Source organism: Crotalus tigris, unplaced genomic scaffold, assembly GCF_016545835.1.
Source record: "Crotalus tigris isolate CLP2741 ecotype Arizona unplaced genomic scaffold, ASM1654583v1 scf7180000021202.270236883:394553, whole genome shotgun sequence".
Lineage (NCBI taxonomy): Eukaryota > Metazoa > Chordata > Lepidosauria > Squamata > Viperidae > Crotalus > Crotalus tigris.
Window position 1 is genome coordinate 340,343 of NW_024098394.1, and position 27,986 is coordinate 368,328.

At 40.5% G+C, this 27,986-nt stretch overlaps 1 protein-coding gene across 1 annotated transcript; it reads left to right on the forward strand.

Annotated features, from left to right (window-relative positions):
- The first annotated feature begins 1,399 nt into the window (after positions 1–1,399).
- LOC120320180 (gamma-aminobutyric acid receptor subunit beta-1-like) lies at positions 1,400–27,038 on the forward strand. The gene is made up of 4 exons (XM_039369697.1): positions 1,400–1,553; positions 1,646–1,798; positions 15,127–15,368; positions 26,691–27,038. The coding sequence occupies exons 1-4, from the start codon at positions 1,400–1,402 to the stop codon at positions 27,036–27,038; spliced, it is 897 nt and encodes a 298-aa protein (XP_039225631.1).
- The last annotated feature ends 948 nt before the right edge of the window (positions 27,039–27,986 follow it).

Genomic DNA, 27,986 nt, shown 5'->3' on the forward strand with positions numbered 1-27,986 from the left:
CAGAGACTTGCAACAGAAATCATGCACAATAAAAAGTGTTTCTTCCAACATATTAACAAGAAAAAAGTCAAAGAAACTATAGGCCCACCAAAGAGAGAAGATGGTAAGGAAATAGCAGGCAAGAGGGAGAAAGCAGAGCTACTTAACTCATACTTTATATCAGTCTTCACACAAAAAGAAACCATAGCCTAGCACACCAAAAAAACCACTGCAAAAGACAAATTAGAAACAAAAATTAAAATAAGCAAGAAAATGGTAAGAGAACACCAATCTTGACAAATATAAATCACCGGGACCCGACAGATTACATCCCAGAGTTCTGAAGAAGCTGGCAGATGTTATCTCAGAACCAAAACACCACAACTTTCAAAAATCCTGGAGCACAGGGGAAGTATCTGAGGATTGGAAAAAGACTGATGTGGTCCCCATCTTCAAGAAAGGAAAAAAAAACAGACCCAGATCACACAAGGTATTATCACCACTTATAAAACCCTAGTAAGACTACACCTGGAATACTGCAGCTAACTTTGGTCACCATATCACAAAAAGATCATGAGAGTTTGGAAAAAATTCAGAGAAGAGCAACTAAGATCATCAAAGGCCTGGAGACTAAAATATACAAAGAATGGCTGTGGGACTTGGGTTTAGCTAGTCTAAAGAAAAGAAGAAATAGGGGAGACATGATAGCAGTATTCCAGTATCTGAGGGGCTGCCACAAGGAAGAGGGGGCCACCTTGTTCACCAGAGCACCAGAGGGAGGGAAAAAGAAACAATGGTTGGAAACTGATCAAAGAGAAAAGCAACCTGGAATTAAGGAGAAACTTCCTGATAGTGAGGACAATCAACCAGTGGAATACCTTGCCTCCAGAAATCGTGGGCGCTCCATCACTGGAGATTTTTAAAAAGAGGCTAGACAATTACTTGTCTGAGATGATATAGGTTCTCCTGCTTGAGCAGGAGGCTGGACTAGAAGACCTCCAAGGTCCCTTCCAGCTCTATTCTATTCTATTCTATTCTATTCTATTCTATTCTATTCTATTCTATTCTATTCTATTCATCATTAAATTTTATAATATTTGGCAGTTCTATGATGCATTTGATAGAAAAATGGACAAATTTCTCTAAAATCTTTTAACTTTGACTCTCTGCTTTTTAAAACAAGAATTTAATAAGTATCATAAAAAGGGATATCAATTTAATATGCAGTATTAAATGGAACAAAAGTAGCTTGTTCAAAAAAGATATGATGTAGGCTGGATTTATTGCTACACAGCTGTGAAATATTTACAATGTTATAATTTAAATTACGTCTCCTAATCTTATGTCTTCTTTACAATTTTATTTAGAAAGAAATTTTAACTGTAAAACATTTAGCTGACAAATTAACATACTTACTTATATGTCTCCAACTGCAGATGGATACACAACTGATGATATTGAATTCTACTGGAATGGAGGGGAATCTGCTGTTAGCGGAGTTAATAAAATCGAGCTCCCTCAGTTCTCGATTATTGATTACAAAATGATCTCAAAAAGAGTAGTGTTTGCAACAGGTAAGCACCAAGCAGCTGCAAAGATATACTGGAACATTAGCAGAAAACAAATACATTTGAAACATGACTTCATTTCATTTTTTTTTAAATAGGGGCTTACCCCCGTCTGTCCCTGAGTTTTCGACTGAAAAGAAATATCGGCTATTTCATTCTGCAAACCTACATGCCTTCTACTCTAATTACAATTCTGTCTTGGGTATCCTTCTGGATCAACTATGATGCATCTGCTGCAAGAGTTGCACTAGGTAAATTATTTCTTGGACAATGCTACTGTTGGAAAATTATTGGATTTAGTTTGCACCCAGCAGCCTTCCAGCCAATTCATGTATCCAGATTAGAGCACAAAGCAGAGACCATGTTACACAGTTCAGCTAGCCCAAAAAATATAGCTTGATGCTTATTTATTAATTATCATCAAAGATAAAAAAACATTTCATTTGTTAACATGGGACAAAAAGTAGGCAAAAGCAAGGACAATAGGCAAGAGAAAAATAGGCAAGAGTTAATAGCAACAATTTAAGAGAACCTGTTTGCTGTAGTGGTTCAGACACCAGTTTACAAACCAGAGACTGTGAGTTCTAGTCCCACCTTGGGTACAAAACCAGTTGGGTGGCTTTGGGCCAGTTATTCTCTGCCCTAGGAAGAAGGCAAGAGCAAACTATTTCCAAAATCTTGCCAAGAAAACTGCAGCGACAATTCAACAAATCTCTAGAAGCCAACACCAATTTGAAGGCACCAAAAAGAAAAATCAACAATCTACATTATCTATGTTTATCAAAAGGCACACAGGTTTCTAGTGTCTCTGAAGCAATACTGGAGATGATTAGCAAGGATAATCCCAAAGAGAGGCTCTTTGCTTGTTCCAGCTTTAACCCATTTATGTATATAACAGCAGCAGCATAGAGAAGGAAAGTAAAGCATCAGGTGATCTGTCCTTTATGCTGCATAAAGGAAACAACTTGATGGGTGGGATGATGTATCTATCATCCCTCTCTCTCATTAGCTCCGTGCACTAATTTTTATATTGTGATTGATCAGATTATGCATTATTTCATGCTCTGATACCCAATCCTTCTCTCTACCCGAGGAAATAGTCCCAGAAAAATGGTTTGATAAATGTGGCATTTACCACCATATCATCTCTTTGCCAGTATAAAAAATTTACTCATTTTTTTTCTTGTATGTCCTTCATATAGTATAGTTTAACACAGGGGTCTTCAAACTTGGCCCTTTTATGACTTGTGGACTTCCAACTCCCATAATTCCTCAGCCAGCCTGCCTGTCTGAGGAATTCTGGGAGTTGAAGTCCACAAGTCATGAAAAGGCCAAGTCTGAAGACCCCTGGTTTAACATATGGCTATTTCCTATTGGGTCTAGACTGATTTGTTTCTGCAGTTCTGATATATCCACTTTTATTCTCATGTAATGTGTTAACTGCCAAAGTAAAGTTCAGGTGCTGCAGTGTCAAATGACCACACATGATTCAGAAATTTGACATCAAGAAGATTCCCCTAGCAGTTGAAGTTAAGAACAGATTTGCACTGCTCAAGGTCACAGAAAGACAACCAGATGAGCTATGGGAGTAAATAAAAACTATTGTCACTAAAGTAGCCCAAGAACATATTACATACAAGAAACCAAAGAAATTGGCCATATGGATATCAGAAGCTACAATAGAAACTGCAGAAGACAGAAGGGAAGCAAAAACATTAGTGACAAAGAAGAAATGTAAAAATTAAATACAAAGTTCCAGAAAGAGGCAAGAAAAGATAAAGAAAAGTACTGGCTGAGCAATGTAAGAAACTGGAGGAAGCAGTCATGAGAGGTCATACAAGAGAGTGTTACACTTATGTGAAAAAGGCCAGAAACCCCTTTATGACAAGAAAGGCTATGATCAGAGGCATGATGTGAAGGAATTGCATGACCAACAAACAATCAGAAAAAGATGGCAGAAATATGAAGAACAATTTTACCCAAATGAAAAACAAGGCCAAGCCGTAAGAGGAGAAGCTGATGTACCAGAAATAGAACCAGATATCCTGAAGAAGGAAATAGTGTGGGCACTCAATGAGTTTCCTAACTACAAAGCCCGAAGAGCTGATAGAATTCCTGCAGAGTTGCTGCCAACAGAAGCACTGACAACACTTTGTCAAAGTGTATGGAAGTCTGGTAAGAGGCCAAAAGAATGGAAAAGTTCAATATTTATCACAAGGAAAGGTGATATGAAAAACTGTTCCAAACACTGAACCATAGCCTTGATACCACATGTGAGTAAAATTCTCTTGAAAATAATCCAGCAACATTTGAATCCAACTGCCAACAGAGAACTGCCTGATGTATAAGCAGGATTTCAGAAAGGAAGAAGAACATATGATCATATTGCCAATTTATGTTGCATGATAGAAAAAGCAAAGGAATACTAAAAAGACCTCCACATGTGCTTCATTGACTACACAACAAGCTTTCACTATGTGGACCATGACAAACTCTGGAACTGCCTCACATAACTGGAATATCAGCACACCACATCCAGCTCATTCAGTCATTGTACTCTGATCAGGCAGCCACTGTAAGTATGATATATAGAGACACAAAATGGTTCAGAATTGGAAAAGGCACTCAACAAGGTTGCATCCTGTCACCTATACTATTCAACATGTACACAGAAATAGTTATGAGAAATGCACATTTGGAGGAATCTACCAATGAGGTAAAATAGGTGGTAGGAATATCAACAACCTCCAATGTGCAGATGATACAGCATTGTTTGTGGAAGCAAGAGGATTTAGAATGGCTAATCCTGAGTTAAAGATGGAAGTGAAAAATTTAGACTGCACCTTAACATCAAAAAACCCAAAGATAATGACAACTGCAGAAAACAAAGGTCAGTGCAGATTGACAATGGAACTATTGAAACAATACAGGTATCTCAGGGTGGGTAAGGCCATGGAGGGCCTAGTGCTGGAACAGGCCCCCAAGGTCTCCCCAACCCACTATGGTACCGCATGCTGCCCCCTTCCTTCCTGTCGCACCGGACTCACCTGGAAAAGATCCACCTCCTCTCTGCAACGGTTCCTACTGCCACCTGGATATGAGGCTGGGGAACACTTCAGCACATCCCGCGCAGCCCGATCCAGGCTCCGGAGGCCTTTTCCAGGGTGATGTGGCCCGGATCTGAGGCTGGTGAACGCTTCTGCACCCCCCCCCCGGGGCCAGATCAGGTCTGGAAAAGGCCTCCGGAGCCCAGATTGGGCCACGAGGGAGCATAAAAGCTTCCCCAGGCCTTAGATCTGGGCTGCAGAAGCCTGGAAAAGACCTCCAGAGCCCAGATCTAGCTTCTGGAGACACATAGAAGCGTCCCCCAGCTTCGGTTCTGTTCTCTGTTGCAAAAACAGAGGCCTAAAGTACCATGAGATCACATGAGATCAGTAGAGTGAGATCTTGCCCCACTGATCTCACATGATCTTGTGTTACTTTAGGCCTCCATTCTCTGCAAATGCACCAAAGGCCTGGAGCAGCCAATAAAGTGAAGGATCTTGATTTTCACAGGGTGAGTATTGAAGGCCTGGTGCCTAGGGAGACCCAGGCGGGGGTGGGGAGGGAGGGAATAACCAGGGTGAATGTTGCAGAGCCACTGCGGTCATTTGTAAGGGTGAACAACTACCGTGGTGCTGCAATATTTGTAACTTTGGGACTTACTTGTAAGCACTAGGGGGTGCTCATCACATAACTTTGAGCATTAAGTGAATGCTCATAACTTGCAGATTACCTGTAAAGGAATTCATCTTCCTCGGATCTAAAATCAACCAAAGTGGTGATTGCAGTCCTGAGATCAGAAGGGGCATAGCACTTGGAAGAACTGCATGTCTGCCATGAACAAGATCTGAAAAAGTAATGACATTAGTCTCACAACCAAATGAAGATTATTTAACACAATTTTTCCAATTGCTACTTATGACTACGAAACTTGGACTTTGAAAAGCAGATAGGAGAAGGGCAGATGCCTTTGTACTCTGGGTCTGCAGGTGATTATTATGCAACCCATGGACTGCAAAAATAACAAAGAAGTCTTAAATCAAACCTTACCCAAAAAGTCATTTGAAGTCAAGATTACCAAACAGAAACTGTCATTTTTGGGCCATATCATGTGAGCTGACTCACTTGTAAGACAGTTATTCTGGAGAAATCAGTGGAAAAAGAAGAAGTGTCATAACCCATTCTTTTTCCTGGGAGGGGGAAATCTATTTCATCTCTTTATTCTATCTTACAGAGGGTTCTGCCATTCTCTTGAAGGGGAAGGGGGAGGCTCTATGGTATATTTCTCTACTTTGCTACAATTTATCCTTTCCGCTAATTCTGCAAACTTACTCTTTTTTTTAAACAAGTTTTATTGGTTTTTTGATTTTTAAAACAAAGTACTCAAGACACACCGTGGTGTTAGGGTAGTCAAACATTGAAAAACAAAACATATATACATAAGTCAATCAATACATCAACTATTCCCTCTCTTTTTCCCTTAAGTAACATATTTTATTTAAAATAGTCCAATTCTAGCTTAAATTTATTCAACCTAAACCTGTTTTTAAAGCTTTATAAATTTACACTACCATAATCAAAATAACTTTAAGTACAAACATTATCAGTTTGGGTATCCCTTCCAAATATGTTCTAGTTCCTTAATTTTATCATAAATCTTATTTATTTCTTCTTCCACTAATATCCCTTATTTAAAATAAAATATTAATCTATCCTATACGTATCTAATCTATCTATCAATCAATCTCTTTAAGCTGACAGAATAAAATCCGACTTTAAGTCATTTCAATCCATTCGATAATATTCAAATTTCATCCAGTTAATTTTCATAACTAATAACATCCATGTTATCAAAGAAACAAATCATCTTATTAGATTAACTCAACATTACATAATAATTTTCTTACAAATAAATCTATCATTCTAAAAAAAAACCACATTCTTAATCAATTTAATATATATATTCCATTAATCACCCCTTTTTCTCTTACTTCTGTCACAATCTTAGATCTTAAATCAATCCATAATTCTAGATTACCTTTAATCCATTACCTAAAAATATCTCATTTTTAAACTAAGATATTTTTCTATCATATACATATCTAATCCATTAGTCAATCTCTTTAAGATGACAAAATAATATCAAACCTTAAATCATTTCAATCCATTGGACATCAAACAAACAAATCATCTTATTAAAAATAATAATTTTCATATCGATAAACCCATCAATCCAAAAAGTATATTCTTAGTCAATTTAATATATATCTTCCATTAATCGCCTGTTTCTCTTATATCTAGCTCATAATCTTAGTCCTTAAATCAATCTATAATTCTAAATTGCCTTTAGTTCATTACATAAAATTTTAAATTTCATTTCTTTTCAGTCTTATTCTGGTCTTCTTCTTCTGCCAGGTAGGTTTCCATAATAGAGCTTCCCTTCCAGTTAATAAGTCTCTCTTTATTGCTTTTTCATGGATCCATGAAAACCATCTTGGCCTCTGCATTGGCCCTCTGTTTCTCTTAACCATAAAGTTTTGTTGCTTTGACATTTCAAATCTCAGACTTTGCTTTTCCTGGTCCTCAAAACCATAAGTGAAGTGCTTATCAGGCAAAGTCAATTTCTCTTTATTTTCAATTAAGTCCTCTTCTTGTGTAGTCTGTTTTATAGAATAGTCAGAAGTAGTCTGAGAGTCAATTTTGAAGTTTAAAGGAGAGATTCTGGCTCTTAATTCTGTAGTAAACTCTTTCATTGTAGCACATATTTCTTCTTTAGCCTCATAGATCTTTTCCAAAATAAGTTTACAATTTAAGTGTGGATGCGGCTCCATTTTAAAAGTTGTTCAGCTGCATCTGGTTATCTTTCTCTTAAAAAAACAGTTTGCAGGCCAAAACCATCTCATCTCCAAATAGTCAATAATTACAATATTAGCTTTTGACTAGTAGATGTCCTCAATAAGCTAAAAATCTTTTTCAAGAGTCATTTCTTTCTATTTTTTAAGGAAAAAGTGGAAAAAGAAATACTCTTCCAATATAAGATAATAATACCGCTCAACAAAAAAAGAACAACAGCATAAACTGATAGTACATTTCTTAAGAATTTTTTTTCAGTACCCTAAAAATGTATAAAAAATGTAGTCTTTAAGATTTTGTCCTATTCTTTTGTTCAACGCCTTTCTCCCCAAATATGTAGAAGCTGCTTTTCCAAGCCAAGGAAATAATTCTCACAGGGCTCTTACAGGCAAAAAAAAGCAAAGTAGAATAAAAAGAGGAGCAAAGAAAAAAGTCTCACCCAGATTCACCACGGTGGGTTTTCAAGCTTAGATGTTCTTTGACTTGCGGTTTCTAGCGGCTAGGTGATCAGCCATTTTACTGACCGGTCTTCTTCTCCATCGGCCCTCAAAGTTGGCCTGGACAGCTGGAGGAGCCACCGCTCCTCCACAGCCAAGCGAAACCTCTTTGACGGAAGTCTCACCCTTCAGGGCGACTTTCAACCTGCATAAGGGTCTACTGGCAGAGGGAAACTAGCTGATGAGGAGACAAGTCTCTTTGTATGACTAGGAGCGCCGCGATCCAGAACTGGAAGTCACAAACTTACTCTTTGAACTGTCTCTCCCTTGCTGTTACCTTGGGGGAAGAAAGGAATGTGCCTCCAGCCATCTGGCTTATCTCTTGCTGTGGAAGGGAAGCTGCAAAGACCCAACAACATCATCACAGGCATGGGAATGGACCCTGTTATCAGCTCCTTTCCCACTTAATACCTGAGGATTGGCCCTTCAAACTGACCAGATGAACTATTGGGATGGGGTTTACTTGGGACTCTTTAACCTATTGATCTGAGTGGGAAATCCACATATCCTGCCTATTATGCCTGCTATCAGCTTCTCCTAATAAAAGTTCCTTTTGGAAAGAATTGTTTCAACAGTCCTGCTTTCTTAGGATGCGGTTTTGAAGTGAGCCCTGATATTAGGCAGTATATGAAGTAACAGTCAGCCTGGAAGGAAGACCCTTGCCAGGGGCTAAGCAAATGATGTCAGATACCAGAACAGAAAGGGAAGAACCTGCCATTGGAGAGGAGATCTCCTACCTAGCAGACCCCAACCGATTCAGTTCTCAATCCTCAAGCTCATCGGTCAAAGTAGTGGTCATGGAACACTGTCACAAGCCCAGGTGGTTGATGGGTGTCAGGGAGAAGGAGGTCTGAGAGAAGAAATCCAGGAAAGTGATGCTCAGATGCAGCAGTCACCAGCCAGGTTGGAAAGTCAAGATGGAGAGGTCACTTCATCTTAATGAAGATGAGGACAACTACCCTGGGGCAAGCCATTGACATGCTGAGAATCACTTTTGATTCCATGAAGGAAGAGAAAGTCGATCTGTGCCAGGGAACTGCCAATCCGGGCTCAGATGAAGGAATGGACGAAGGGGGAAGTGAACCAGCAGTCCCAGGCCCTTCTACCAGTGCCGCAAAAGCAGCAGCCATCACTACTGCCACTGCCATCCCTGGGTGAGCTGCACCAGCTGATGGAGATGGCCACCAACACAGATGGAAGAAGGGACATCGGTCCATCCAAAAGTTCCCACGACTAGGAGTAAAGTACCTCGGGGAGCCGCACTGGGGTTTTTCCTAACCCAGGTGTTGAACTACATGAAGGACTACAGCTGTGACATACCAAGTGATCGTGGCTGAATAGATTGCACAAGCAGCCCTAGATGACACTGCAGCAGACTGGGTGGTGGATCTCTATGATGCCGATGTCCCAGAACTGCAGAATTTCAACCAATTCATGGCAGCCCTCAGATGCAGATTTGAAGAGCCCTTGGCTGATCGGAAAGCATGGGAATGTATCAAAACCATCAAGCAAGGCCAGCAACTCATGGTAGAATATACCCAAGAATTCCAAACCCTGGCCAGTAAGCTGAACTGGCCAGAAGATATCTTGATCAGAAATTTCAAAGATGGCCTGAACTATGACCTATACAATGCCTGGATCCCTCGAGGGGACCCAGACCGAATCCAAGACTGATACATCCTGGCCGAGGAAATGGAGATCAATTGGGCCAGAAGGAAATGACATGGATGGAGATCTTGGGAGAAGTCACCAGCGGAGCCTTCCCATGAATCAATGAAGCAAGCACCAACCACACCAAGAATGACAGGATGCTTCAAATGCAGAAAAGAAGACACCATGCTGCTGAGTGCCCCTCACACACACACACCCGTAAGCCTGAACAAGTCCCATTTGGGAAATTGGGGAAGACCCCAATGAAGCTGAAAAGCGTGGAGGTCATTGAGTTCCCCACTCCGTCAAAACAAGGGAAGTAAACTCCAACACCACCAGGAGAGCCACCCAACTCATCAGATGATGACTTGGAGGATGAACCCCTGGTAAGTGGACCCATTGCGCCTCTTACAAGGACTATAGAACTGTTTAGTCCCAGAATGCCTGAGAGGGTGGCACTCAGAGCATTAATAGACTCTGGCTGCACCCACTGCCTCATAAGCCCAATGTTAGTGAGGAATTTAGGAATTCCAGTGAGGAGGCTGGAGAAACTGATCTCATTCGGTCAATTAGATGGGTCCATTGCAGAGGGGATGCCAGCCACAATTGCCACACTGCCCATCCAGCTCACTATAGGGGATCACGTAGAGACTATAACGTTTGTAGTGACCCCTGGCATGGAGTGCCCCCTTATTCTGGGCATGGCATGACTAACCAAGTGGAACCCGCAGGTGGACTGGAGGACAGGAAAGCTCAGATTCCCAGACACAAATGCAGCAAGAACCCCGACTTAGCCCCGAAACAGAAGAAGCCCCTCCAAAAGAGCAGTGGTGTGGGGAGAAAAGGAGTTACAAGACATCCCAGAGGAATACATGGACTTAGCTGAAGTATTGTGAGGAGAAATCTGATGAACTGCCCCCCCAGTGGCCCACAGACAGCTCTATCAAAAGCCTCCCAGTGGCGAAGTTACCCAAGCTGCAACTGTATTCTATGAGCTCACAGGAGCTAGAGGAAATGCAGAAATTCATAGACAAAAACCTGGAAAGGAGTTTTATCCAATTGGCAAAGCCAAAGACTGCAGCCCCCTTATTATTTCGAGAAAAGAAGGACGGGCCTCTTCACCTCTGCGTGGATATAGATCTCTGAACCCAATGAGTGAGAGCAACCTATATCCCCTCCCTCTCATGAAAGAATGCTAGCCCACCTGTCGAAAGGAAAAATCTTTTTGAAACTGGACTTAAGGGAGGCATATTACAGGATTAGGATTAAAGAGGGAGACAAATGGAAGACAGCTTTCAATTGCCCCTTAGGATGTTACCAATTCAGGGTTTTGTCTTTCAGCCTTCAAGGGGCACCCACAGTATTCATGCAATTAATAAATGATGTGCTCCGGGAACACCTGTTTAAAGGGGTGCTTGTTTACCTGGGCGATATCCTGACATTCACTGAAACAATGGAAGAACATGTGAAGTTAGTCAGAGCTGTACTGAAAAAACTCCAGGCAGCTCACTTGTATGCCAAACTATCTAAATGTGAGTTCCCCAAGGAAAAAATTGACTATATGGGGTATTGTATCTTGCCAAATGGCGTAGAAATGGACCCTGGGAAAGTCCAAGCGGTACTAGAATGAGCTCCGCCCTGCAATTGCAAAGCTTCCTTGGATTTGCTAATTTTTACCGGCAATTCATCCCCTCCTTTGCACAGATCGTGCTGCCAATTACTAACTTGCTTAAGACCAAGGGGGAGGAAAAGCTGAAATCAAGCCAGACATTGAAATGGACGGTAGAATGTCAAACCACATTTGAAAGGTTTAAAAAACTATTTTCCTCAGAACCAGTTTTAAGGCACCCTGACACTGAGAAACCTTTCATGATCCAGGCCAATGCTAGCAATGTGGCTGTGAGGGCAGTACTATTACAGGAAAATGATGAAGGGAATTTGCAGCTTTGAACATATACATCAAGGAAACTCATGGAAACAAAGCAAAGAAGGGCAGTTTGGGAGAAGGAAGCATATGTGGTGCGATGGGCTCTTCTTACCTGGAGGCATTTCCTGGAGGGGAGCAAAATTCCTTTCCAGGTGTGGACTGACCACAAGAACCTGGAAGGATTAAAAACACCCAGGAAACTAACCCTATAAACAAGCGAGATGGTTGCAGCATTTCCACCAGTTTAACTTCACTTTAAAACATTTGCCAGGAGGAAAGAATTTGTTAGTGGATGCATTGTCCAGACTGCCCAATACAATAGCAACAGAATAGAGATAACAGACCCACTTATGCCATCAAAGCAATTAGCAGCTCAAGTCACCAACCGAGCACAAGCCAAACTCCAGAAGCCTCTAGCGAGCCAAGCAGGGATTGAATTAAAAAAACCACTAGAAACCGACGAATGGTTTCTAAGCCACAAGAACCTATGCACAATGATTGATAGCTTACCATGGGTGGGAGGGAAGCTATACATCCCAAAAAACCAGAGACTGACATTCATGCGACTATGCCATGACTCTAAATCAGCTGGTCATTTCAGATTCGTAAAAACTTTATACCTGGTGAAAAGATAATTTTGGTGGCCATCAATAAAAAAGGACATTGAAAGTTACGTGGCAAGTTGTCCAATCTATGCTGCCACTAAGATAATAAGAAAAGACCCCCAGGCTTATTGCAACCAGTAGAAACCCCATCAGTGCCTTGAAGGTAAATTTCTATGGATTTTATTGTGGAGTTACTGGAACTCAGTCATTTGGGTGAACACAGTCATTTGGGGGTAACGGACTTGTTCTCTACACAAGTACATTTTATCCCATGCCAAAAAATCCCCAGTGCAAAGACACTTGCAAAGCTATTCGTCCAACATATCTATTGACTTCATGGAGCCCCACAACAAATCATATCAGATAGAGGAGTACAGTCCACATCAGAGTTTTTGAGAACATTCTTAGGACTGTTGGGGACAACCCAGGAGTTGTCGTCTAGTCATCATCTGCAGACATATGGTGAGACTGAACGGTTGAACTCAGTACTGGAGCAGTACTTAAGATGTTTCATTAATTACCAACAAGACAGCTGGATCAACCTGCTCCCGTTCGCAGAAGTCACTTATAAAAATGCAGTACATTCCAGCATGGACTACATTCCAGCACAATTGCAAAATACCTGGCCAGTTGTGAGGAGGGCATTAGACAAAGCTAGGGAAGCATATAAAATCCAAGCAGATAAAAAACAGTGAATCCAAACCATTTACAGTAGGGGAGAAAGTTTATCTGTTAACAAAATACCTAAAATCCCTACAACCCTCAAAAAAAGCTAAGACCAAAATTTTTGGGATCTTTTCCCATTAAAAGAACATTAATCCTGTCACAGTGGAATTAGACCTCCCAAAGACACTCAGACAGGTTCACCCAATTTTCCACTGCAGTCTTTTAAAATGTGAACTGCAGTTGCCCTTAAGGACAGCTGCAGCTCCTACCCCTCCTTCAATTATGGTAGAAGGTGAACAACATTTTGAAATTAAAGAAATCCTAGACTCCAGAAAACATCATGGTTCCATCCAATATGTGGTAGTGTGGAAACACCTGCCACCTTCCCAGAACAAGTGGGTCCAGAAACATCATATTAGGACCTACCAACTCCTTAGAAATGTCATACTGTGTACCCGGATAAACAGGATTAATCCTTGTCTCCCTTTTTTCTGTTTTGTTTTCTACAGGTGGATCTCTCTTTCTTTTAAGGGGGGCAGGATGTCAGAATCCATTCTTTTTCCTGGGAGGGGGAAATCTATTTCATCTCTTTATTCTAGCTTACAGAGGGTTCTGCCATTCTCCTGAGGGGGAGGGGGGAAGGCTCTGTGGTATATTTCTCTGCTTTGCTACAATGTACCCTTTCCACTAATTCCGCAAACTTAGTCTTTGAACTGTCTCTCCCTTGATGTTATCTTGGGGGGAGAAAGGAATGTGCCTCCAGCCATCTGGCCTATCTTTTGCTGCAGAAGGGAAGGTGTGAAGACCCAACAACATCATCACAGGCATGGGAACGGACCCTGTTATCAGTTCCTTTCCCACTTAACACCATTCAAACTGACCAGATTAACTATTGGGGTGGGGTTTTCTTGGGACTCTTTTAACCTATTGATCTGAGTGGGAAACCCTCATATCCTGCCTATTATGCCTGCTATCAGCTTCTCTTAATAAAAGTTCCTTTTGGAAAGAAACTGTTCCAAGAGTCCTGCTTTCTTAGGATGCAGTTTTGAAGTGGGCCCTGACATTGCCCTGACAAGTGATCCTAGTACTCATTGGTGAACACTATAAGGATGACACCAGTATGACCATAGTGTATCTGAAAGAGATGGTGCGAGACAGAGGGGCTTGGAAAGTGCTGATCCAAAGAGTGGTCATGGGTCAGACATTACTGAGAGGCTGATGACAAAATGAATGAAGTCTAGTAGTAGTTTGTGTAGCCAAACTAATTCAAAGAAGATCACACAAAGATGAAATTCTGTATAGAAAAGTGTCACATCCAATATACCATAAAAGATATTTTCTATATATAGCAACCAGGCTATGCAGGCAGTGGTTTTCCTTATGACATTCTATGGAAGCAAAAGTTGAAGAAGCAGGATAGGAAGACTATTGATGCTTTTGAACTTTAGTTTGGTGTTGAAAAAGACTCATGAGAATACCATAGACAGCCAAAAAAGCAAAGAAGTGGATCATAAAATCAATCCAAAATTCTCACTCGAGGCATAAACACCTAGGCTCAAATTATCAAATTTTGAAAATATTATGTGAAAAACAAAGAAGGAAAGAAAAGAGGATGTCCAATAGCCAGATGGATAGGCTTGATTATATGGCAAATGGTATACCATTAGAACACTCAAAGGGCCTGGTTGGGGACAGATCATCCTGAAGAAAATCTGTCAATGTAGTCACTAAGAATGAAAAGCAATTTGATGGCACATAATCAAGTAATCAAATCCTGCAGGTGGGAAGAAAACATGGTGAAGCAAATTTATCCTAAAATGCTAGAGATTTTTCAACAATAATGTATATCTGTCAGAATTATATATATTTAACTCAAAAACATCTATACAAAATCTTTGACTTATGCATGTAAGACTTTCCTAGGAACATGTGCTCCTAGATCAAACATCCAAGTCAACTATTTTAACTTGGTGAAATGTAGTTGTTGAGATTTTCCTGTAACTTAAGAATTGGCACATATTCTTCAATTTATGAGGCAATAAAATATACAACATTATATATATATATTATTCAGAACATGGTACTTAAGCTTTGTCTGCCCTTAGAGAGAAACAAATTCATATTCTTTCCCATTGTCCCAAAGTCTTAAAGGTCTCAGTTACTCACTGTGGCAAGACTTGAGAGTTGTAATCTGATTGATACATTGATACAATGCATAGAAAACTAGAGCAATATAGAAATGACTCAGACAGCAAGGTGGATGCTAGGAATTCTTTATGAAGTGATATCTTCAGAAATGAAGTATGTCTTTAGAAAGGTAACTCTTTCCTTCTCTGTAGGAATAACCACTGTGCTGACAATGACCACCATTAGCACTCACCTCAGGGAAACCCTTCCCAAAATCCCATATGTGAAGGCAATTGACATCTACCTTATGGGCTGCTTTGTCTTTGTGTTCCTTGCTTTACTGGAATATGCATTTGTCAACTACACATTCTTTGGTAAAGGCCCTCAACATCAGAAGAAAGCAGCAGAAAAAGCCACGAATGAGAGGAAGAAAATGGAGATGAATAAAGTTCAGGTAACCAATTTTCTGAAAGTTGATATAATTTCCTGGACAAGCATGGTTGAAGCAGAAGATCATAACACTCCTAACAAGATAATTTGTTAGTGAATACATATTACAAATGTAAATATGCTTTATAAAGTGGCCTAATCCTCTTGGTTGGAAAATAATTTTTGGAAAAACAATTTTTGATTTAGATAATATGAAAGGATTCAGAATATTCAATAGTTCATCATGTCATTAATTAGTATATGATATTCGATAGTCAGTGATTTTAATACCAGTATTTATTGTTTAAATATTTCTCTCAAAATTAGCCTACAAATATATCTGTGCATTCCATACATCCATAAATATATGTATAAAGCAAAAACTTTAAAATTAGTGTGGAAAATCTATTGATCAACTTATACTGATTATCTGTTTTTATTGTATTATGGACCTTGCTATGAAACTTTACTTTTTGAGAGATACAAGAAATATCAAAGTAAAGTAAATAAAGAATCCAAGAAGATGCATGCACTTCAATGGTGAAAAAAGTAAGGTACTGCACATAGACAGGAAAAATCAAATGCACAGGTATAAAATAGACAGTACCTGGCTCAACAATAGTAACTGTGAGAGCGATGTAGGGGGTTCTAGTGGACAATAGCTTAAGTATTAGCCAGCACTGTGCTACAGCTGCCCAAAAAACCAATGTGGTCCTGGGCTGCAGCAATAGGGATAACATCAAGATCACAAGAAGTAATAATACCGCTCTATACTGTGATAGTGAGGCCACATTTGAAATATTGTATCCAATTCTGGTCACCATAATACAAAAAATGCTAAAAAAAAAAGCATCCAGAAAAAGATTCTAGAAAAAGTGCAGAGAAAAGCAACATAGACGATAAGAGTTCTGGAAACTAAATTGTTAGATGAATGATTACATGAACCAGGTATGTCTAATGAAGAGAACGACTAGGGGATGACATGATAGCAGCCTTATAATACTTGAAGGACTGTCACAGAGAAGAGGCAGTCCACCTATTTTCCAAAGCACCTGAGGACAGGACAGGAAGTAGAAGCAGAAGATCATTAAAAAGAGATCCAAGCAAAACTAAAGAGAGCAATTTATCAATGGAACGGCTTACCTCCATAAGCTGTGGGTGCCCCTTTACTGGATGTTTTCAAGGAGAGGTTGGACAGCCATTTGTCTCAAATAGTATAGTGTCTCCTTGAGCAGAGCATTGGATAGGATGGGATGGGATGGGATGGGATGGGATGGGATGGAATAGAGTAGAGTAGAGTAGAGTAGAGTAGAATAGAATAGAATAGAATAGAATAGAATAGAATAGAATAGAATAGAATAGAATAGAATAGAATAGAATAGAGCTGGAAGGGACCTTGGAGGTCTTCTAGTCCACCCCCTGCTCAAGCAGGAGAACCTGTACCATCTCAGTCAAGTGATTGTCCAGTCTCTTCTTAAAAATCTCCAGTGATGGAGCACCCATTGTTGAGTCCTTGAGTCAACGGTGAAAAAAGAGCACACATTCTGATGGTTCTAACAGCTTTTATTCTCTTCAGCTCTCTCCGACACAACTTGGAGGCTCACAGGCCTCTCTGCCTCCTTTAATAGAATCCCTGGGCAAAAAGATAACAAACTGGCGCACTTCCGCGCCTTGCGCATGCGTGCAGGCTGGCACCACTCAGTATGGTCCCGGGCAGCTTGCAACAGCCCGGGACCATTGCAATGTCCCAAGCCTGCTTTTGCAGGCTCGGGACACAACCCTTTCCCCCCCAGATGAAACTTAATTAAACTATATTGATAGATATACGTGACCTCAACACGAGCATGGTGTGCTATCCCTATGGAACCGCACATCTGTTGCAGCTACTTACTAGCCACACTATAACATGGTACCATGCTATTGTTTTGGAATTAAATGCCCAAGACTCGCACTTCCAAGTTCCCCAACAGCAGGCACCCTCTTCACCTCCCTTGTTTTGACAGCAATGTCACAAAATCTTCCAAGTATTTGTGAGATCTTTTAACCCTCTGTGACCTCCTCAGATTTTGAGAGCTCCCTTGATCATCCTGTGCAGAGATTGTAGTGGAGTTGCCCCCTCTTTTAAGCCCTGATGGTCCCCGTGACCTGGGTTCTGTTACCTGGTCTGCTTGCTTGCCCACCGGGCTCGACAGACCAGGACTTTGCTCCCTACTGTACATGGTTGATCTGCCTAACTGTAGGCTCTCGGGCCTCACTATGTTCTCGCCAGTATTTGGCGTTTTTGTGATACTCTCCAAGTCCACAATGGACCTATCAAGGGAATGCATCCCTTCACTCCCAAGCCCCGTAACTGGGTTGTCTGGGGTTTCTGCAGTGCCCCAGTACTCAGTTGCCCCCCATTCTATGCCAGAGGTACCAGAATCAGGATTTGCCTCTCTGACTACCTCCCTGTGTGTAGACTTCCTTTTGGAAGCAGTAGCAGCATTGGGCCAGCTTATTTGTTTGTATGCCAGTTCTCTTATGTTATTTGGGTTGTTTGGATGCTCCTGGTTATTCTCCCAGCTTGGAGTGCTGTATTGGGCTTGTGAATAATGAGTATGCCCCCTGGGTGACTCCCTGGCTGGAGTAAGTACTGGTGCCTGTATTGTTCCTTGTTCCCCTGAATTCCTGTTAGGGACACTTGCGGAACCTTGGGAAGGGCCTTCCTCCAACTCTCCGTTTGGCCCTGATTCTTGCCAACACCCTTCCCTTTGCCCACAGTGGTCCCCCTCCCCCCCGGAGAAAACCCAGGAGTTGCAGAGGGAGACTCCAGTCTCGTACACAGCTGATCAATATGCCGCTGAAGGACACGACTGTTGTTCAGGGAAACCCCATAGGACAATGGACCAGTGACCTTGCATACTACCGCCAGAACTCACAGGTGACTGGGCCCATAGTTCCGGGTCCATACCGGGGCGCCTACTTGCAGACACCTTGGTGCCCTTGGTTGGGCAACTCGAGGAGCCACCCTGTCCAGATGCAGCCTGTCAAGTTTGGTGATCAGTCTGCGCCCCCAGTGAAGTTCTGCCGGGCTCTTCCCAGTGGAAGTAGAAGGTGTGGTGCGGTAAGCAAGAAGAAAATCTGCCAACCTGTGGTGCCAGTCCCTGTAGGTCAGTTTCTTGAGAGCATCCTTGGTGATGCGAACCATCCGTTTAGCCATACCATTAATGGAAGGGTGGAATGGTGCCGAAGTTGCATGACAAATCATGTTGGCCTGCAAGAAAGCTTGAAACTCGGAAGAAATGAATTGAGGACCGTTGTCAGAAACCAGAACATCTGGAAGGCCATGTGCAGCAAAAATCCCTCTCAGTACTTGAATGGTCTTGGCAGCAGTAGTGGAAGAGACAGGAACAACCTCAAGCCACTTTGAATGGCTGTCAACAAGGACCAGAAGAATTGTCCCTGAAAGGGCCCAGCATAATCCACATGCACCCTAGACCAAGGTGACTGTGTCTCCTCCCATCTATGCACAGTAGCCTGAGGCATTTCAGGGCGTGAACGCTGGCACAAATGGCATCCATGCACTTGGGCCTCTATTTCCCTGTCTAATCCCGGCCACCATAAATGGCTGCGCGCAAGCGCTTTCATCCTGACAATGCCAGGATGAGCCTCATGGAGGGAAGCTAAGACTCTAGGTCTTAATGAGGTAGGAATAACTACTCTGCTGCCCCACAACAGGCAACCCTGAGAAGTGGATAACTCATGCTTCTTGAGCCAGAAGCTCTGGAACTCAGTACCTGGACAACTCTCAGGCCAGCCAGACAAAACCCATGACAGCACACGAGTAAGTGTGAGATCTGTAGCTAATTCAGCAGCCACATCCCTGGCAATTAGGGGAGACTCAGGCAGCGCCCGAATGGAGAGAATATTGATGGCAGGGGCAGGGTCAGCCTCTACCATTTGCAGAGGTAATCTACTTAGGCCATCAGCGTGGCCCATGTCCTTGCCAGATTTTTGAATCAATGAAAAATCATAGGCTGACAAAAAGATAGACCATCTCAGCATTCTAGGAGAGATGATATGGGGAGTTTGTTTGTTGGTGGTAAATAACCCCAACAGAGGCTTATGGTCAGTATAGACTGTGAAATGTCTGCCATATAGAAAATCATGGAATTTTTTAATTCCAGCGACAATGGCCAAGGCTTCTCTATCTATCTGAGCATAGTTTCGCTCAGCAGAGGACAAAGTTCTGGAGTAATATGCAACAGGAACCTGAGTTCTATCAGTTCTTAAATGGCTAAGTACAGCCCCCACCCCATAAGGGAAAGCATCACAAGCAATGCAGACAGGAAGGGTTTCATTAAAATGTCCAAGCATATCATTTGATGTAAGTAAGGCCTTGACCTCATTGAAACTTTTTTCACGTACTTGGGACCACTGCCACACTGCCTGCTTGTCTAAAAGCCTATGAAGTGGTTCTGCTACATTAGCCTTGTTAGGTATGAAAGCACTGTAAAAATTCAAGAGGCCTAGGAATGCTTGTAACTCAGCTTTAGACATAGGCCTAGGAGCCTGCTGTATGGCTTTTAATTTAGATTCAGCAAGGTGAATACCCCTGGCATCTATTCTGAATCCCAGGGAATCTGTAGAAGAAACTCCTATCTTGCATTTGTCTTTTTTAAGTTTTAGGCCTGTTTTTCTGAAGTGAAGCAAAACAGCCCTTAACCTCTCAGCTAAATTCTGAGTGCATTCTCCAGCAATAAGGACATCATCAAAATAGGGGCAAACCCCTGGGATACCTCTCAGGGTGTTTTCCATAACACTTTGGAAAATTCCAGGAGCTACATTTACTCCAAATTGTAGTCTCTTGACTTTGAATGCCCCCCTATGGGTTACAATAGTCTGTGCTTCAGCAGCAGCTTCATCAACAGGTAACTGTTGATAAGCCTGTGCCAGATCTAACTTTGCAAAAACACGCCCCCCTTTGAGGGAAGCCAAAATATGGCTGACTACAGGTACAGGATATGCATGCTGTTGCAATGCCTTGTTTAATGTGCATTTGTAGTCTGCACAAATACGAATGTCCCCATTAGCCTTGAGAGGCGTAACTATGGGGGTTTCCCATAGACTTGAATCAACAGGTTCTAAAATACCTTGCTGGATCAATTTATCCAGTTCAGCATCAATTTTCCCTTTAAGAGCAAAGGGTACTCTCCTTGCTTTCACCCTAATGGGAGTGACAGTGGGGTCAGTTTCAAAGAAACTGGGGGGCCTTTGTAAGATCCAAGCTGTGGACTGAAGACATCTGCAAACTCTTTGCAGACCTCTGCTAGGCCTAACGTTTGCAAATTGTGTAGCCCTGTAACTTGGATTCCCAAGGCCTCAAACCAATCGAGTCCAATAAGACTCATTCGTTCACCCCCAACTACCAATACATCTAATGGACCTTCAAACTCCTTGTACTGTACTGTAAGGGTGGCCTCCCCCTTTACACACACCTTGAAATTTTGAAAATCTGTTAAGATTATATTGGATGGCCTAAGTTTGGCCTGGAACCTGCTGCTATTGCAAATCTTCCTGAAAGTGTGGATAGAAATGATTGAAAGAGCATATCCAGTGTCCAGCTCCATAACCAATGGAACTCCTTGCAACCTCACCTTAAGTGACAGTTTCTTTTTAAGTGGCTTGTGTGTGCCTGTTCTATAAATACTTCTGCGTGATGCACAGAAACCCACCCTGTTTTGGCTGGGGACCCTGGTACCTTTCAGGCGCAATTCTTCTCGAGGTTGTGCCTTCTGACAGCCCAGACAAACAGATGCTATGTGGCCTTGCCTGCCACATGCTCTACAGATTGCAGAACGGAACCTGCAGTCAGCCCTCTTGTGGTGACCTCCACACCCGAAGCACTTGGACACAGCTGGAGCCTTTTCTTTGCCTTCCTTCTGCTTCCTTTCTTTGGATGGGTAGAGATGATCCACCTCATCTTCAGGATCTTCCTCTGAGCTCTCTTGGACTCCCTCATGGTGCACGGAAACTGCTTCTGGGTTGTTCCTGATAGGCCTCATATTCTTGACCGCCCCACCTGCTGCCTCCTCTGCAGTGACCTCTCTCAAGGCATCTTGGAAGGAAATATCTTCTTTTGCAAAGAGCCTCTGTTGCAAGTCTCTGTTCCTTAGCCCGCATACAAAACGGTCTCTCAGCCTTTCTTCTAAATCTTTAAAGTCACAGGGCTTAGCTGCTCTTCTCAAGGCTGCAATGTATTCTTTGGCTGATTCACCAGCTCTTTGATCCCTCTGTTCAAACGTGTGTCTCCATGCAATAACAGACAACTTGGGCTGGAAATGTTCCTTCAATAACTTCTTTAAGTCTTTATAAGTGACAGACTCAAGAGGAGCAGGGGCTGCCAAATTTTCTGCAATTTCAAATGCATCTTGACCACAGACACACAGCAAAGTAGCAGCCTTCAAGCTTGATTCACTCTAAAGTAATTTTCTACTCTAGTGACATAAGACTCCCATCTTTCTGGGTGAGTAACATCGAATTCAGACAATCTCCCTATCTTCGCCATCCTTGCTTCTATCAGCCAGCTTACCTCCAGCGACGCTGTATTGGCAGGCCAGATGCTGAGTTTAATGCTGTCTTCCTCTCTCCAGGACTCTTGGGTAAGCCTTACAAGTCTTCTTTCTTTATCTTGTAAGCTATCCCACCTTCGTCGCCAGTGTTGAGTCCTTGAGTCAACGGCGAAAAAAGAGCACACATTCTGATGGTTCTAACAGCTTTTATTCTCTTCAGCTCTCTCGGAGCTGAACTCCGAGAGAGGAGAGCAGGCCTCTCTGCCTCCTTTAATAGAACCCCCGGGGAAAAAGGTAACAAACTGGCACGCTTCCGCGCCTTGCGCATGCGCGCAGGCTGGCACCACTCAGTCTGATCCCGGGCAGCTTGCAACAGCCCGGGACCATTGCAATGTCCCGAGCCTGCTTTTGCAGGCTCAGGACACAACACCCATGATATCTGGAGGCAAGCTGTTCCACTGGTTACTTGTCCTCACTGATAGGAACTTAATTCCAAGTTGCTTCTCTCTTTGATCAGTTTCCAACTATTGTTTCTTGTCCTGCCCTCTGGTGCTTTGGAGAATAATTTGACCCTCTCTTCTTTGTGGCAGCCTCTCAAATACTGGAATACTGCTATCATGTCACCCCTATTTCTTCTTTTCTTTAGACTAACCAAACCCAAGTCCTGCAGCTATTCTTCATATGTTTTAGTTTCCAGGTCTTTGGTCAGTTTAGTTGCTTTTCTCTGAATTTTTTCCAAGGTCTCAACATCTTTTTTGTAGTATGGTGACCAAAATAGGTTGCAGTATTCCAGGTGTGGTCTCACTAGGGTTTTATAAAGTGGTACTAATACTTCACATGATCTTGATTCTATGCCTCTGTTTATGCAACCCAGGACTGTATTAGCTTTTTTGGCTGCACATTGCTGGCTCATATTCAAGCGATCATCCACTAGGACTCCAAGGTCCCTCTCACAGTTACTGTTTTTGAAGACCTACTAGAAGACCTTCAAGATCCCTTCCAAACCAGTTTTATGTGTTCTGTGTTCTATGTGCATCCACATAAATTTTAATACAAATGAAATGTGTAGGTGATAGGAATGTGATCTTGGAAGCACTTTTCAGTTATGCATAGATACCTTTCAATAATCCTTACCTGCTTTTGTCTCTCTTTATCCTTCTTTTTTCTTTCCTAATTAATTTAAAGTACCTGCTATTTGAGTAGGGAAAATAGCTCTGAGGTTGGCTCTGTGGGTTCCAAGGACAGAAGCAATAACTGACCCAAATCTTCCATAGAATAGAACTTCTTAGATTTTATTTTCACATGATATGTCTTGACTGATTGGCCTAAATAGGAAGGTGATTGCTCTTCAAAGAACAGAAGCTATCCTTTGGGGTCATTCGGGTCACTAGAATAATTATTATTTAGTAATTAAGCTTTTTATTTAGCAAATATGTCCTCATTTTAGGACATTTTGCATTGTTGATTGGTAATGCAGAAGCCCAGATTGCCTTGTCAATTAACTCTTATTGACATGGAATTGAGGAAGTGTAGACTAGGACAAGGACTAAAGTAAGCCAAGACACAAATGATCACTCTCTCCTTCTGTTAGAAGAAATGAGTTCATTTGTAGGTGATCACTACAAGCTCTGAATAGCCCAATGATTTACACAATCAGGTGGTTTGAAATGATTTAAAAACACATTTGAAAATGGAGTACTCTTGTTTGTAATGCTTTAATTTAAAGCAGTAATTCATCCGTTCTTGCCTTGTAATAAGCTGTGGGGCATACAAGTCCTTTAAGTGAAGGGGCCCTATGAATCACCAATTTAAGCCATTAGTGCTCATGGTTATTTGCCTTTACAACAGAGAAAAGAAACAATATTAATGATCTTTATGTTGTCAATGCAAGTGACTGTATAACAACATTTGGAAGTATTTAATTTCTTTGAATGCTTGGTAATTAATACTTTGTTGATTTGTTTGTTTACAATTCTAATTTTAAGGCTGCTTCAGGCCAGTTCTGAACAATATATGATCTTAATTAATGTAATATATAGAAAACAATAGAAATCCAGAAAGAGCCTCATATAATAGAGAGAAATATATAATACCACCAAAACCAACAGTATAATCAAATAGACACACTGCTAAGCTATCCCAGAGCTTGGTGAAAAAGCTAAGTTTTTTAAAAAAATGTTTAAAGGCTTTCAAGATCTGAATCTTCAGGAAGATGATCTGTTAGATCTTATAGGGTAGGCAGAAAGAGAGATACTGTTCTAGATATCACTCAAATATCTAAAACAGCATATGCATTCTAGCCTCATGAAACATTGATATTTATTTTAGGTAAAAGCATCCCTTCCTTGCAATATTCATTGCCACTGGATATGGAAATTCCATTTAGTTCTCATAAACAGCCTAACATTTGTTAACCCACCTCACAATTTTTAAAAGTTTGAGATTATTTGTCTCTGTTTTGTGACTGTGGACTTCTGTCTATTTCTCCATTCAGGAAATTCCTACTTAACTGATTTCTCTGCCATAGGTTTACTGAAAAACATTTTTTTATAAATATTTTTATTGAGTTTTATAAAGATAATAAGGGGATAGGGTCAAAAAGGGTAAGACAATGGGAAACATACAAAAAGGTTAGACCAGGGAAAAGGGATAACACAAAAGTGGGATTAATCCCACAAAATAACATTGCTTCAGCAAGTCTACCAGTCTGGGTTTACAGATTAAATCTTAATAATTACTCTATTATTAAACAACTTTCCATATAATCCCGTAAATAACAAATTAGTCAATAAATCTCATTCATTTCACTACTTAATAATGTTTAATATTAATTAATTATAATCACTTTAAAATAATAATATACTACATATTAATTATAGTTTACCATATTATTTAAGATCACAAATATACAAAGAGGAAGAAGAAGAAGAAGAAGAAGAAGAAATAAGAACAAGTTCATACAAATAATCATGGAATATAAATACAAATTATCAATTATCTCTTTAAATTTCATAACCTTTTCTCACTCTAGCATGTTTCTAACCAATAATAAAATTTTCCCCATGTTTTAAAGTAAATTGTGTCTTCTTTCTCTTTCATTTCTAAAGTCAGTCTATCCATTTCTGCACATTCGAGTATTTTTGTTATTATAGCCTGGTCAGATGGTAAATTTTCATTTTTCCAAAATTGGGCAAAATATTATTCTTGCAGTTGTCAGCACATGCAATATTAAATACTCATTCTCTTTTCCATAATTCAAACCTAATATTCCTAACAAACAGAGTTTTGGTTTAAATTCTATCTGTATTTTAATCATCTCTTCTAGCCACATATAGATCTTAAACCAATTTTTTTTAACATTAGGACATATCCACCAGAGATGGTAATAAGTGCCTGGTTGTTGTTTACATTTCCAACACATATTTGATACATTTTTAAACATTTTCTCTAATCTAACTGGTGTCATGTGCCATCTATCAAACATTTTATATAAGTTTTCCTTATATGCAGCTGCTTTAGTAAATTTAATATTTCGGTCCCATAGTTTTTGCCAATCTTCTAAATCTATAGAATAACCAAATTCTTTGCCCACACTATCATTGTTTCTTTCCCTTTTTCTTCTTCCATCTTCCAGTTTAGCAGGAATTTATAAACTTTCTTAATCAGATTTTCATCTGTTTACTGAAAAACATTTGATGAAACATTTCAGGACATAAAGTCTGGTCTTGTGGGTCACTGCCAGAGGCAGGTGTGGGAACCATTGCATTTGTCAAATTGACATAGCACGGCATAACACGAGCTTTGTCCCAGTGGTCTGACATAAAGCATGAACAAAAGAAGGGAACCTTACATGGTATCAGGGTGGCACTCTCTTGTCATTTGCTAGTCCACGTCCCCATCCCAGCCACCTTGTAGATGCCACTAAGTATGTCCCAACCTTACTGGATGGCATCATTGCCCCATTTCAACAGAGAGCACTTATTCCTCAGTGACAATGTCTTGCGGGAAACTACCCCTAGTAAAACATATCACAGACTGTCCCTGTTTCTCTTCTTGATTTTGCTCAAATAATAGCTTCTATTCTAGAAATTATCAGGGTAAAAAGTGCTATGTTAGTTTCTTAGATTTTAAGGGAATACTCATTTAGTGACTGCCTCATTGAGCAATCATTCACAATGATGATGAAAAGTAACTTTACATCAGTCCTCACATTCACAACCTTTATAGATTGGTAAAGCAAAAGAAGGCTGAAATGAATTGTAAGCACTGCAGTTTTTCTTAGTGACTGTTTCGCTTAACTACTAAGATTCCAGTCACAACTGTGGTTATTAAATAAGCTTAACTTTATGGTGTACATCTCTTAATGCTGCAAAATTAGTGTAAAATAGACAATAAAGAATGTTGCCAATACCAGAAATGAAAGAATAAACTGAAATAAAATGACAACATGTTTAGGAAAACAGACCAAGATTCTATTTCGGCAAATTCTCGCAATGTTCCCTGAACAAGCTGACACAATCTAGAAAAAATCCAGACTTGGTGCTTCTTACAGTATAGAACTTCAGATATATTGTGCTGAAGCTAGTTTTGATTAATCTGAACTTCACTGAAAGCAAAAGACTATTCACAAATAAATAACATAGTTTTTAAAATGTCTTTTAAAAGAATGGACTTTCCTATTCTTTTTAGAGGGGGTGTCATTGAATCTCGAGTGGTCCATTGTTTCAGGTAACCTGCAGAAATGTAAAGAGCAATAGTGATTTAGAGACTCTCTCTAAAGTGTACCCCTCCTTTAGATTGACACTTGTGGGAATATCCTTCTTACTACCTTGGAAATGAGAAATGAAGTCAGCAGCTCCGATGTGCTTGAGAGTTTGAATGATCCAAGAGCCACAATGTACTCTTATAACAGTGCCAGCATCCATTACCGGAGACCACCTACTATGAAAGACCTCAACAGCAGAAGCACCTTGGAGAAACGTACCACCCACCAAAAGGGACGACTATGGAGAAGAGCATCACAGCTCAAAGTCAAAATTCCAGATTTGACTGATGTTAATTCCATAGACAAGTGGTCCAGAATGGTCTTTCCTATCACTTTTATTCTTTTTAATGTTGTCTATTGGCTTTATTATGTGCACTGAATTATGCTGTGATCCCTCCATCAAGTCATCCCAGACACCATTTCTTCCTTTGTTCACTTTCTGTCAACCTTAATGAAGATTCACAGTACAGAGTCCAGCTATTCGGTGGGCTAGAGTGTCCTTTTACTCATATCCCCCAGTTTAAACCTTGTATACTCCCAAAAACAAAAGCATCTCTTTTAATATCTTATCGTTTTTTTAGATTTGCTTTCAAAGAGCAGTTATGTTGAAGACACAAATGCTTTTCTCCTGTTTTGTTTAATACTATTTCTGGTAATCTTTCCTTTTTTTCTTAACATTTAAAATGTGAAATTAAATTATGTCTAATCCCACCCCCTCCAAAAATCAGTGTCTAATGGCATCACAACAGTGTTTGCCAAACAAAGTTAAAACATCTGTTTGCAAAACAAGACCGATGATAGCTTCAGTCATATGTACATTTACTGAGAAGGAGACCCAGCTGCACAACTCCTGACAAATTACACATTGGTTTTCTGTGCATGTCTTTTATTATGAATAAGCTACCAGAACAATATATAATTTTACAGTGTGAAAAAGTATACAGATAGACAGAGGTCTACAAATATTGATGGGAGATAGAGCTGCATTGTTAAATAATTTATTAATTTGTAATTTTCAAACATTTTTGTAAATTAAAATATGCTCCTGCTGAAACAGGCACATATATTTTTCAAACGATTAATGCTTTTAATACAGATCTTTTAATATTGGAGATAGTAAGAAATAGCTTAGAAAGAACATGGTTTTTCTCTCACACAATAAAAGTTCATCTCTTGAAAAGTAGTACTGCTGTGATGAATTAATGGAATTTCTTTAAACAAAAATAATTATTTTCTTCAGAATTATTCCTTTATTCATATATACATTTATGCAGCTTTCATTAATATTTGACTACAATTCATACATTCAGTCAATAAGGATACCTTT

Excerpts from the sequence above, each read along its gene's own strand:
- LOC120320180 (XM_039369697.1), top strand. The coding sequence starts at position 1,400 with ATGTCTCCAACTGCAGATGGATACACAACTGATGATATTGAATTCTAC. Across the intron at positions 1,554-1,645 it reads AAGAGTAGTGTTTGCAACAG|GGGCTTACCCCCGTCTGTCC; the intron begins GTAAGCACCAAG and ends TTTTTTAAATAG. Across the intron at positions 1,799-15,126 it reads TGCTGCAAGAGTTGCACTAG|GAATAACCACTGTGCTGACA; the intron begins GTAAATTATTTC and ends CCTTCTCTGTAG.